This window comes from Phalacrocorax carbo, chromosome 5, assembly GCF_963921805.1.
Source record: "Phalacrocorax carbo chromosome 5, bPhaCar2.1, whole genome shotgun sequence".
NCBI lineage: Eukaryota > Metazoa > Chordata > Aves > Suliformes > Phalacrocoracidae > Phalacrocorax > Phalacrocorax carbo.
Window position 1 is genome coordinate 9057288 of NC_087517.1, and position 13938 is coordinate 9071225.

General features: G+C 42.1%; 1 protein-coding gene across 1 annotated transcript in view; it reads right to left on the minus strand.

Annotated features, from left to right (window-relative positions):
• The window catches only part of GPR39 (G protein-coupled receptor 39), an 82881-nt gene extending 74653 nt beyond the window's left edge, over window positions 1-8228 (minus strand). Inside the window, exon 1 of the mRNA XM_064451098.1 lies at window positions 6652-8228. Within this exon, the coding sequence (XP_064307168.1) occupies window positions 6652-7522 (871 nt within the window). The 5' untranslated portion in view covers window positions 7523-8228. The remainder of the gene's footprint in view (window positions 1-6651) is intronic.
• Between the last annotated feature and the right edge of the window lie 5710 nt (window positions 8229-13938).

The following is a 13938-nucleotide window of genomic DNA, read 5'->3' on the forward strand; positions in this document are numbered from 1 at the left end:
GTTTTTAAAGCTTCAGACTTTTCATGTTGAAGCAATTTTTAAGTACTCTAATGCAAAGTGTAATCACACATTGATTTTTCCATTAAAACTACAGAAGTCTTAAATACCCTGGGGGTGCTGGCCTCAATTAGTCCCTATTCTTCCATTCTTTTTCTCTCTGTACCATTTTGCCATCCCTTGGCATAGGAGGAAAGGAAGACTGTCTACTTAAGCCAAAGCACAATCTTTTATTACATGAGTCCAGTTAAAAGCAGCAGTAGATAAATTGCTTTCTGTTCAACAGGGAAGAAAATTATGCTGTCTTCTGCTTATATTAATTTTTAAGTTACAGTGTGGGAAAACTAAACATACAACATACAGATATCGGGATTTTGGAAGTTTGCCCTGAATCTATTTTACTGTGGCTCTGTATTTTTTTTTAAACCAACAAAAGTCCCACAGCTCTTCGGGGAGGTTGGTTGTACACAATTGCCCCAAGAAGCCTTGATCCCTGAATGCAGCCTTTCCACTGTCAGCTGTTGAATACCTGAGCTTCAGTTTTGTGCCACCAGCATACAGTAGCATTGATCAGTTTTGCCATTGACACCAGGTTAATACTTTTGCAGAAAAGAGGAAAGCAAATTTTACTGAACATCAGTAGGTAAATCCTTTGCTTTATCTCTTTTCCAGAAAGCAGCACCTAAAAGAAAAATCTTACTAGTGACAGAGGGTGGGTGTCCCATTCAGTTGAATGGTCAGACCCTGGTCTGTTGGTCTGAGTGTTTCACGTTCCCTGCTCAGCCCCTGCTACCCATTTCAGTGCATTCAGTCTCCTACTTGTCTTGTGTAATTTGAAGCCCTGTTCAGGGAAATATATGGATGGAGACACCATATAAAACACAGAGATGAAAATCATACCCAGCCTGCAACCTATTTATCTTTGGGCACCTCTCCAACAAAGTCTCTGAAGAAAGGCAGCTGAGTGGAATGATTAAAGAAATGAACCAAGAGGAGTCAATGAAGCTGAGTTTAAAGAACATGGGCTGGAGCTGTGTTCTGGAATCTAATCAATTAGGTTATTCTTTCAATTTTTGTTCTATCCCCAAGCATTACCTTTTTCAGTAAGAAAAAACCCCAGCCAATTTCCAGCCTGTGAAGAAGCATCTAATTTTCCTGTAACAGAAGTCCTACCATTGTCAAGTTATACTGTGCCTGAGTCATCTCCAGATGACAACCACGTATTTTTCACAACTACTTGAAGTAATCTGCCTCCTGAAAACCCATTTGCCAAGTGAAATACATTTCCTTAGTGATCTTTGGAAAAGGCTATTTCTACACACAATACCTTTATTCTGAGCAAAACATTAATCTCCAGCACTAGTATATGGGGGGAAAAATGGTGCCCCAGCTTCAGTTTTAAGAGGTCTTTTTAATTTCTGAGTTGAAGTTTTATCTTGATTTAGCTTATGGCCAAGTGCAGCTGTGTCCATGGTGTTTACAGTGATATTTGGTATCGCTATCGAATAGCCTGGGATCCTTTTCACAGTCACCACCAAAAAAGGTGGCAGGAGAGGGGCCAGGCGGCCCAGCAGACAGGGCATTAGTGCAAGATCCAGCAGATGTGTTCATGTCTCTCCATAGCACTTATGGCCTTGGTCAGGTCACTGACTTCTTTCTGTGTAGCTTTTCCAGCCCTTCCCTTTTGCCCATTTTATTTGGATTTAAAGACAGGGACTCTCTTTCCTTCTATGTCACTTACCAGTGATCTCAGTAAAGACTCTAGCTGCTATCGCTTTAGAAAGCAGACCAGACCTTAAGCTACCTGTACCATACCACATCACATGAAACCACCACTGCTGCTATCTTCAGATTGACACTCAGTGTATTTGACATACTTAAGTATTAGACCAAATAAAAGTTTAAAAAAAACCCCACACCACCACACTGTCTATCTAAGATGGAGGCACTGCCATACATTATGATAAGCAATTCCCTTCCCTGCTCATTAAAGAAGCTGTAGGATATTTGCTGTCCAGGCATGTAGGCAAAATTCAACTTATATCAGAAGGTCCCAAAGCAGAAAAGCTGCAGTTCTGTAGTGACAGGAAAAAGACAGCAGAGAATTATTTGCCCCGCTTGACATCAGGTTGCTGGTGGAGTCAGGCTGGTATCAGCAGGGTCTCCGGTTAGGTAGGTCCAGCTGCAGCTCTGGCTCTTGCCAACTGCTGCAGCTACAGCAGTGCTTTAATGCATCTACCTCAACACTTTCATAGCAGCCAGAATACTTTGATATTTCACTTTTCTGGATGGAAGAGCTAAACAAGATGGCAGAAAAGCGCTGCCCAGATGCTGGCTGGCAAATGGCAAAGCACCCACGATGCCTAGTTGCCCCACACAGTGTGGTGCCTCTGCTGTGCAAACAGAAAACTGTTGCTCCAAAGAGCAAACTGGAAGTGTATACAAAGAAGAGCAGAGGATGTAGCAACACTAAAGGACTTTTTTATTTCAACATATTTACTGTGGTAGGATTGAGACTGCTTTATACAAAACAATTAAGGCTTTTAGCAGAAGCATAAAACTGAAGCTGCCAAGGGAAATATCACAGAAGCTTTAGAAGCAATAAATTTTTCATCTGGGATAGTCAAAACTCACTTCTTTGTACAGTACAGGTTCAGGACAGTCAGATCTAGTCTGATGTCAAACCATGCAGCTGCTTTTGTGTAAATGTGGCTTTATATTATTGACCAGATTAAGAAGGATGTAGCCATGGGCAGTGAGCAGGCACTGACAGCATGAAGGCCATGGTGCCAAAGCCCATCCCCCCAGCAGCTTGCAGGGAGGCTTGTCCCATACTGCTCCCCTTTTCCAGTGAGCAGGCCCCCTATTAGTATTTCCTAAAGATTTTCAACTTACATAGTTTCAGCTATGAAAGTGCCTTCTTTTTTTTAACATTTGTAATTATTGCACTGCTGGATCACTCTTTTACGGGATCATTCCATTACATTCTCCTTCTTTGATTGCTATAATGCAGTTATAATATATATAATAATACATATAAGTCTCCAAACTCACCCTTTCTTAAGAACTCGCTGCTGTGGTGTCAGGGGCCTGAGCTCAGGTGTTGGAGCAGCAAAAGGTCCACAGCTGCACCTCATAACTGTTTAGGTAGCCCTCTGATCACTGCCCTGCCCTTTACAGCCCCAGGAGAAAGAAGAGATTGAGTAGCCACAAAGACTGAATCAATCCCTGTTGCGGTGGGCCAAGCATTAGGAGATTTTAAATATTGTTAAAAGCTCGCATTTCTTCAAAGTGCCATCAGCCAAGTATTTTCACAAGCACTGTAGCTATCCAGTTTCTGCTGCTGGCAGTGGACAAACTTTTATTAACAAATGCTGCCATGAACCTATCAAAAAACTAAGCTCAGCTATATTTTCCCTGCTATTCATGACAGGCCACACTCATCCACACCTATGTAGCCCTTCACTAGAAGAAAGATTTGCTGTCCTGACATGAACAAAGCTGCTTTAACAACAAATGTAGGTAACCCACACAGTGTCAGCTAATCTGATCTACGCTGCTCATATGGATGGGCTGACCCCCTGGAGGCGATGGAGTTTTACCACGACTTGGAGGAGGATTAAATGAATCGCACACACAGAGATTGTGGGAAGTATACCCCCAGTCTATCCAAAAGCACAAAATGCCTAATTCCAGGAGCAGGAGCATTAAGCAGAGACTTATATGTGCTATTCTGTTTTTCTTGAAGCCAACAGCAATAGTGGGAAGGAAGTTGGAAGGAATAGCACTGCACAGACTAGTTTATAAAAACAGAATTGGTTTCCTCCAAGAAACTGGGACAAATTTGCATTCCTCCACTGGGACAAATCTACCAAAACTCGAGCTAAACAGCCACTGGAAGTACCCCCTCCCCAACACCAGGCATAGAGTTATTGCAGCCTTTGGGGCAGTCCCTTCTCTCCACCATGAGCGTAGCAAGCCTGCCAGAAAAAGAAGGAACTGACATCTCTACATAAAGGACTTCAAATCCCAACCAGACTGTCTGGGCTTTAAGCTGAAAGATTCAAACCTTGCAGCCACCTTTCTTGGACAAACAACTCATCCCCCTGTGTACTCAGCCTGCCCAGCATGGTGGTGCTCTCCTCGCTTGGTGCTTTGCACCTTCCTCCGCCATCACAGCAGTGGTGTCACCCCATCTGGAGCCCATCCTGCAAGTGTCAATACTACCTACGGCAAGTAGTCTTTCACTTTCAACATTTACAATTCATTTTTGTGAATTTTCTCAAGTGCCACACGATAACGTGACACTAAAAAAGTATCAGTACCTTCTTGTGTCTCCTTATACTCAGCTTTTTCTCATCGCGAGGAGATTTATGAATTTAATCTCTGTTTTATAGAATTTACCACTTTTAACAACTAGAAGAAAATGCGAAATTGTTTTTAGGGTTGCTAGATGTTCAAAGACATCATGCTATATGCTGTCATTTACATTTCACATTAAAAGTGAAATATGTTGGGAATGCACAAGTATTTGTTTTAATTTGACCCATCTGTTAAATGAAAAACAGAGGACTTCTAAATCACTATATTTAAATTCAGCGATTTGTGAACAACTTAAATGTTCATTTCTTCTGGGTTAAAGCTGCCCTAAAGCATCATTCTTATGAAATCTCCAAACTAAATTGCTTTGCATTGTTCTCAGGGATGTAGGCCACAGTCTCCTCCTCCTCAGTTTATTAATTTATTTCCCAACCCAAGTAAATTAGCAAGACTTGTATTAAGAGTCTTGCTACTGAGGTAATTTTAGGGAATTCATGGAAGTATCTACTGGTTCCAGAAAGCTGAGAGCACAGAAGAAGCATCAGATACTGGCAGCAAATTCTCTTAGGATAAAGGACAAGCCAATCACTTTCATTTAGCTTTGTAACACTTCTGCAAGCAGCACTAGGTCTGCCCTATTCCATACTAGACCATCACCAAGCAAGAACAATAATCAAGGAGTGTTAGAAAAGCCGTGGCAATCTACCTTCATCTCTCAGCCTAGCTAGAACTTGCTACAGGATTTGGATCTTAGACTGGGCTTTAATGTAGCTGTGGATGGTAAATTACAAGGGGAGAGAGGTCCACAGACATTTAAGGATCCCACAGTAGCACTAAAAAGGCAAAGCCTTATCTCTTTTTCTGCTTTATGCAATATGCTGTATTTAACATTGGCTGCTAAGCCTCTACCCCAGAAATCAGTACTTTTGGTGGAATAAGGATACCAAGAGCCCTTTTAATCACCCAGATATGGGCCTCTCATCCCAGACTAACAGACACCTTGCACGAGGAGATGATTTCTTCATTATCTGTAGACCCTGAGCATGAGGAAATGCTCTGCACAGCCTGCAGTGTCACATCTCCCATTTCAAGCCTTTGTCAGTGTCTCTCCTGGTGTGCAGTTCCGCCCTTTCCCCAAACCTTTGAGTCATATGCCTTGTCTCTATGACAGGTTTTCGCCATGTTCCCAGCTCTAATACAGGTGCAGCAGAAGAGGAGCTGGGTGCACCCTGGGCTCCTTACCCCGCAGCTTCACGCCCCAACCATAGACCATGGCAAAATCAGGACTAGATGAGGAAGCACAGAATGGTAAAAAAAAAAAAACAAAACACCAAACTTAAAACTGTAGAAACGGACAGACCCATGAGTTTCAATTCCCCTTCTGTAGTATCAAGCAGAGCACCAAAAAGCAACGCAGAATACTAGGTCTACTGTGCATTCAGAGTCTAGATGTTTCATTTATTATATCCAGTATCATATTAAGCAACTCAACAAAACAAGAACTAGCAGTAATTCAGCCAGAGCATGATTAAGAGTGCCTCTAAGAGCATCAACAAATGTGGAGACTACATGGATCACAGCCCGGAAAGATTCCAAGTTGGTGAAATGACAGCTTGATTAGTTTTTGTCTGACAAATGTGGCGAGAGAGATCAGAATCAAACATAATTCCAAGGTTATAGACCTTCAAATAAAACCATGAAAAAAAATTCAAAGAGGGCAACAGCAATTTGCAAGACCAAATCAACTCTCTAGCTTGGCTTTCTTAATGCTTGGATGCAACACAGCCACAACTGCCAAGGCTAAATAAGTACCCTCCAGGGAGCATCCTGAATTAACAGGGACATGCTTTTGGAGTGGGACAAGCTTCAGATCTTGTAAGGTAGTCTTCCCTCCCATCAAGAGCCGTACTAAACAAGCACACATTCATAATTTAATGGGAAAACAGGCAAGTAGAACTACTTTATATCCAGGCAACCCTTGCCTATTGCTACCCCAAAGGTCAAGCAGCAACACCGTGTTACTCATATTGCTGCATGTAGGCATGCAGTGTAATCAAGTACATAAATAGCAGATAGTAAATGGATTTTTCCTTCTTCTTCCCTCCCACCTGTTCCAACAACGAAACGAGTCAGTCAAAAACATGCAGGGGAATCAGGTTTCTTAAAATATATCATCACAACCAAAAGTATCCCTCTCCCTCATTTTGCACCAGTTTCAAACCATACATTCCCCAGTTGGGGGAACTTGGCGAGATAAAATGGAGGCTTCTGGGTTCCCCCACCCATGTGGAAAGGAGGCAAGGGAGGGGAGGCAGAGTAGGATGGGGCTCTTACCCAGGAATAAAATTATCTGTCTCCTGGAACTCTTGGCCTCTGAGCTTTCACTTTTTCTTAGGTACTGGTCCTGGTGATTTAGTCCACCCTTCACTGCCACAGTTCCTTCCTTGTGGATCATCAGGGCTTTCATCATGCTGTGGCACATGAAGGTGACAGATCCCAGCACTATGATGTACACAGTGAAGGCACAGAAGATGCTGCCTTGAAAGACAGACCACTTGGAGGAGAGGCTGGTACAGATGGTCATATTGTCCTTCAGTGCAGGGTGGTGGTCCCTGGGCATAGGCTGGATGCAGGTAGTCATACCTTGGTAGCCCTCGATTGGTTCCAGGGGATATTCTGTGCCCATGGCAAAGAGCAGGGGCAGAGCTACTATGACAGAGGTACCCCAGACAGAAGCAATGAGCAGCTTCACTGTGCGAGGTCTAGAGGCTGCCTTGAACTTGAAGGGGTGGCAGATAGCCACGTACCTCTCAAAGCTGAGGGTGGCCACATGCAAGACAGTGGCATAACTGCAGGCTTCAAAGAGGAAGTGGTAGAGCTTGCAAGCCATGTTGCCGTAGGGGGTGGAAAAGGGCCTCCAGATGGCACTGAAGAACTCCACGGGCATGCCCAGCAGGATGACCAGCAGGTCAGAGCAGGCCAGGCTCACCATGTGGTCCGAGACCTCCTTCTGTAGGTAGCCTTTCTTCTGCAGGATCGTGGTAGCCTTGATGGTGATGCTGTTGCCCAAGATGCCTGCAACAAAGATGCTGACATACACTAGGGCCAAAGTGATCTTGATCCAAAGAGACACCTCAAACTCAGGGATGTGGCTGTGGTCAATGAGATGAGAACAGTCCGAAGGGGATGTCGTCTGTCCTGCCATGAGCAGACCCTGGGGAGAGGGGAAGGAGAAAGAGCCTTCCTGCCCTCTCTGATGTTCAAATTCACAGCAAATAGATCTTTTCTCGCTTTGTCCCTTTGACCGAGACACGCAGGTCAGAGCAGCCAGGTACAGCAAATGTGTCTCAACTAGTCACACCTGTGGGTTTTGTTAGCAACAGCCGCTGAGTCAATAAGCCGAGCAGTAAAGTGTTTCAGCTCTTACCTATCTTTATGACAAGCACCTCTTGCTCCTTTTGGATTTTCCTCCTTTTTTTCTCTACTGAGTGAAGCTGCCGTTCTCCAGCCTTTTACAGTGTGAACTGCTCTCCTTTCAACACTTGCCTCTTCGTCTGCAAAGCAGAGGCGACTGTTGGTTCCAGCCCCAGCAACAGGAAGTCAGAGTTTCTGTGTAGTTATAGCTGTTCTGTTAACCATTAACATAAAACTTGACTATCCTTAGTCACTGGCAGCAAAGCAGGCTTAGGAAAGGGAAAGAAAAAAAAAAAAAAAAACCACCACCCAAGTCTGAAATTCACTTCCTGTAATAGGAGCTCCTTCTCAGGGACAGAGGTGTTTCTCCTAAGGCGTTAGGTTGGTGAGGTGAGGTTGAATGAGTGAACAGGCGCTGAAGAGCAAGTATCTGCTTATGAGTTTAACATTAACTGGGCTTCAGACTTTACTTCTTTATGTGCTAATGCCACATGCTTCACTACTTCACATTTCCTTTAATGAAGACCTCAGCATCTGGTGCAGCAGCGTTTGTTACGCAGCTTGTGCAGCCACAGACTGATTTACATCAACAAATGTAAATGTTCTGGTTTTTAGTTGCTGGTGATGAACTGGTAGCTTCTTAAAATAACTGTTTAGACTGTAAAGATTCTTCTCTATAAGTTATAAAATAAGCTGAACTCTAGATTTAGACACATCAATTGTCTCCGTTTAAATTTCCATCTTCTCATGTTAGATAACAAAAATATTGAAGTTAGTAATCCTGATCATGCTTATGCTTTCAAATAATCCAGAGTAGCAGGGGATGAAAATGTACTTCCTCTCTCCTGTGCCTCACCCCAGGCAGAATGAATTTAATGGACTCTTTAGTTTTAGTTTCGAACCATAGCACTGAAGGCTCCCAAGGTAACCCCTGGAAACATTTAATTAGAGGGTGTGTATATGGATTAGGAAGCCTTTAAATTACAATGCAAAACGGCAGAACAGCTTTTGTAGCTATAATCAAGACAGAGGCCCAGTATGGTGATCTGTACTCCAATATCAAATCTAAGAACAGTGGGTTCACAAAGTGATTTTTATTAACTAGACAAGCTCATGTGACACTTTCAGCTCATGATAAAAGAGAAACATTAGAAAGCTGTTATTAAGCAGTCTCCTCACATTCGGTGGTTATCACTGTACCTCAGCAGCCCAAGTATATAATGAACAAAAGATGCCCAAAACAGGATAATCAGCACCTGTTTCTATGCATTATTTATGCATTCCTGTTTCAGAAAAATCACCTCAAACCTTGCATAACTTCAAGCCCTGTAGTCCCGGTCATCTTTCCTTGTGTTTGATAATTCATATTTGTTCTGCTCAGACAAGCTTTCTATTATTACCCAATTTCTTTCACTTAATTTTACTTTATAAAAGTGTGAACAAAGATTACATATGCATGACTGAATTGTGGAAATGAAGCTAATTAAAATTTGCTGCTTACCATCAAAAGGGAAAAAGGGAGAGAGAGAGCAAAAGAGAGAGAAGGCCCAATAGGATTATATCTCCCCCTTTTCTCCACACCAATTATAAAATGCAGAACACAATTCTGCAGTTTTCAATATTATCTTTAGAACATACACAGAGTTTATTAACTTTCTAATAAAGAGCTGATGATAGGAAGGAAAGAGACAATTGTGGATACTGATAGACTGAGACCATAAAAAAAAAAATCTTACATAGGTTACTGGAATAGATAAATCAGCAGTGAGTATTCCAGAGATAGGTATAAAATCCCTATCATGGATGATTATAAAAAAATATATCTTCCTGGAGGGAGACATTTCTCCCCAACTAAATGTGCTTAATACCTCTTTGTGGCATGGGGGTTGAAAGCTCATAGTTTTTACTCTGGTGGACATGATACTAGTTTATAAACTTATGATTTGTGTACTAGTCTAATTTTAGGGATTTTGTTAAATTTGCATTGATATCTTGTAGCAGTGAGTACCACAAGTTAATTTTTATGTTGTTGTCTTTCCCTCAGCAGTTCTGAAAGTGAGTGTGGCCTGTGTAGTCGTACCTGAGTGAACGCTCCAGGGAGTCCCTCCAGACCCAATTTGTTGCAATTACACACCATTACTTCAGTCCCCAGCACCAAAGAGGAGTCAAGAGCATTGAAGATAGAGATCACAGTATTTCTTTCTAAAATAGGACACATGGATGCTGCACACTGCAGCAAATCACTTGTCAGCCCCTTGGTAAGAAAACAGAGCACCCCAAAGATGCAGATTACATGGGCACAGGGTGGCAGCTGGCTCTGGATGCCACCCACTTGGCCACAGTCATGCTCACCTGAATGCTTGCGGCAATGCAGTTCTTGGGAAGAGATTTACAAGTGGTGGGAGCCAGAGAAACACTGAGATGGAGCATGGATTGTTGTCGCTGTAGTATATCAGGTGATTTTTCACTTTCAGAGATAATAAAGCTGCTGTGATAATCTGCCCCAGTTTGTTACCCAACAGAGTCTACAAGGTTTCCTGAAGGGCTGTTTGCTTGCTTGCCTGGTCCTTGGATAACACCCTCGTGTGGGCCTTTTGGGGCAGAAGAAAGCAAGGCTTTGTCGCCCATCCTTTAGGCCATTGTGCAAAGCTCACCTTCTGCACCTTGTGTAGCACACCATCGAGCACCCCGCCATGCCCATGGACCACTGGTTGAGCTGAAGGGCAGGAGGGGCTGCAAGGCACTCCGTCCTTGGCCAACTGCCATCTCACTGAAAGCCAAGTCCCACAAACTCCTGATAAGGTTGAGCCCCCAAAAGTGGCAGTTAGCATAAGTTGTAGCTGGAATGAATCTTGGAAGAACAAACTCATTTGACAGATGCTGTTGCATTTTAGGTGAATGGATTGTAGATTAACCTTTTCCAGTGTGTGGGGGTATCATATTGCTACCGCTGTACAAATGCACTTTCTTCCCCAGCTGCATAGCACGTGTGTTGGCTTGGGGTGCCAAATCTGCAGAATCACTCTATGGTTATTTCTCAATTTCCACATAGCACAGGAGCCAGGGTGCTCTGATTGGCAGACAGGCATTGCCAGACTTGCATTATCTCTGCAGAATTATTTCTCGATAGCCGTGTTGTGAATATGCAAATCCAGCCTAATTGGCTACGCTAATCACACTGCTCTGACTGGTTTCTGTTCTCAAACTGTTCAAGCTACTTGACAGCAACAAAGAAAATACCTCGGTTTCTTGCTTCCTTTAGCTGAAAAACTCTAAAACTTAAATGAAAAAGAAAAGCTATCTCAAAAGCAAAGAAAATGAGGCTGTGAAAAGGATTAACTTTTTTTTCAGATAAAAACACATCGACTTTTTTCTTGCCAGTCTTTACTGTTCTCCATCTCAACAAACCTCTTGTCCCTAGAATAGCTGTGATACCTTTGTCTTGCCAGTATTTGTTTAGAGAAGGCGAATCCTGGGCTTGTTCAATTCTCTTTGAAACACAAGGTAAACAAAATGAGATTGCTGTTCTGCAGAAGGTAGCTTCTGTGATCTGCACAGGCTGAGGAGAAAGCGCTGTGGGAATAAAAGGAAGAAACAACACCGACAAAAGTGAAGCATCCAAATGGTTTTAAATGTTTTAAGAAATCAATTTGTGTGAGACAGCTCATGTTGGCTTTTAAAATTATTTTTCATTAAAAATTTGAATAATTAAAGACTGTATTCAGGTAATTTAAGGTTTCTTTCTGTTTTCTGAAATCTAAGAAGCCTCTTCTTTATGGTTAAGATCCCTTTGTATTTTTCTGGTGAGTTATTCTTGAATTATATTTTTCTTCGGAATATTATGATGATAGTTAATAATATAACTAAGTACAAGTCATTTGTAAAATTTATTTCTTCTTAATTTCCCTAAGAGTTTGGTTTTGGGCAGCACAGTCTAACAACCACTGTACTGTTAACGGCTTGGCTCCTTTTCTTCTGGCAACATGAGAGGCTGGGTTATGGAATCTGGGCAATAGATGTGCTGCATAACCTGCATATCCATAATGAATTCTAATCTAATTAGATTACCTCTAGAAAGGTGACATGGAAAGCTGCCATCTTTTATGTGATGATGTGCAGTGTTACCTGCTCTAATGCCATCCTCTTGGAATATCATATTGTGAATGTTTGCTTATCTGGAGGATAGAGAAGAGGGTTTCAAATGTGCTTCCAGGATACACATTAAAAAGTGATCTCTGCTCCAAATCATTCTGTCTAAATAAATAGATCAGAGCACTTCACTACTTCCAGCGTATTTTACAAATTGGCAAGCAATATGAGAAGAAACTGGGGACAGCGAGACTAAACGGTTTATCCAAGATACAGAAAATCTGTGCAACACCTGAGCCTCCTCACCGGTATGCTGTATTTCAGAGAATTTCCTCCATGACCTGCAGCACGTAGACTACAGGACAGAAATGCATTTACACAACTCTTCACTAGTTGCTCTGATGGTTTTAACTGATGTTAATTCATAATAATTAAAACACATTTACAGCACCAAAACACATAATTACTGTGCTTAGTCATATCTGGAATTGTTGAACGATACACCACCTGCTTTCTGATCACCTTGGTAAATTAAGGACATTAAAGCTTTTCAAAGCCTTCATTCAATTACAGCATTGCCTGAAGTAAACCAAATGCACTAGGAGGTCTGTGGATCACTGTGGTTAGGTGGGAATGCACTCTGCCTGGCAAGAAAGTGAAAGGGTTAATTCTCCACTCTTGGAGTAAGGAAAGAGAACCACTTCTCTCTGTCCCTTGACACTGCAGTAGCTGTTAGGAGGCCAAAAAAGGCCTGGCAGCTGTGGCCCCAAATGGAGAGAAGCTGATTAGACAGGCTGGGAAAAGCAAGAAAAGCAAGTCTCCTGAAATGAGATGGTCCTTTTTGCATCCTTTGGGAATGAGGCACCAAAGGAAATGAGTTTATTTATATCCCAGGCTTGACAAAGGAGTTGTAACTTAAAAACAAAATGAACACATACGCTAAGCCCAGGTCTCAATAATGTAACAACTGTATTGAATGCATTTCCTAAAATAATCCATTCAGACTCCCCTTTATCTGAAGCACAGTGGCACCAAAGCACAACATCTGGTTCAAGAAATCACCATTGTGAGCGCTGGGGCACAATCCCCAGCACACTGAATCAAAGCTCATTTTTCTCTGTGTAACTTCTGAACTGCCTTGTCCAAATGGATGTTAATGGCTTTAAAATACAATTCAAAGCTCCTGTTTAAGAGCATACTTAGTTCTTTATGCCATATTTTTAAGCTGTCAAGTAAAACTCATATGCAGTGTACTTTTCCAACCCACCTTTTAATAGAGGCTCATCTTTTTGGATGTTGTTATGCTGTTGCTCTAGAAAAAAACTTGAGATTTCTTTCTCTGAATGTAGCTAGTTGCTTAAGTTACAAGATGGAAAGAACTTCTGTAAAAATGCATCTTCTCACAGTCTGAATTCTCTGTAATTTTTGTTACGAATCTGCAAGGTCAATAATCTATGGAAGTGGCTGTCACATGCAGGTACCAAAACACTGCAATTCAGAGTATGTGCTCTTCTTTGTTTGCTAACAAACCAACTGGGAATCTTCTAAAAATGTTGACGGTTCACTCTTGTTCTCCTGAAAAATCTCTTTATAGCAATATTAAGCTTTACTCTTGCCAGCAGAAGCAAAAAAAATCTCCTTGCTTCCTTCTTGTGCTTGCCATCTCATCACTGGCAGGACTGGCATTCATGTGCCCAGCTGAGCTATTACAGAATCATTTTGGCTCTCTTCAAAACTCAGCTGATGGGCTTTAGCCTGAAGCAAGCTAATGACAGCTTTTTGACCTGCTTCTAAGGAGTCCTAGCAGCATGTCACCAAGGCAAGGGCACTTCTGTCACCCTGTTCTTTCTCATTTACAATACCTACATTTACAACACCTACATGGTGACAAGGCTCAAAATACCCAACTTCTCACTTGAAGGGAATTGTATTTTACCATTATAAAGTTCTTCCCTTGCAAGGTCTTCAACAAATTCAATTTTAAATAGCTTGTAAGAAAAGGCAGAGTGTTTCATCTCTTGCTGCAATGGTGCAGCTATCTCTGGGTAGAGCAGGACAATTAACATGACATAGTAATTTGTGAGTATAGGGTATGCCACATCTGGGTTTCTAAGTAAA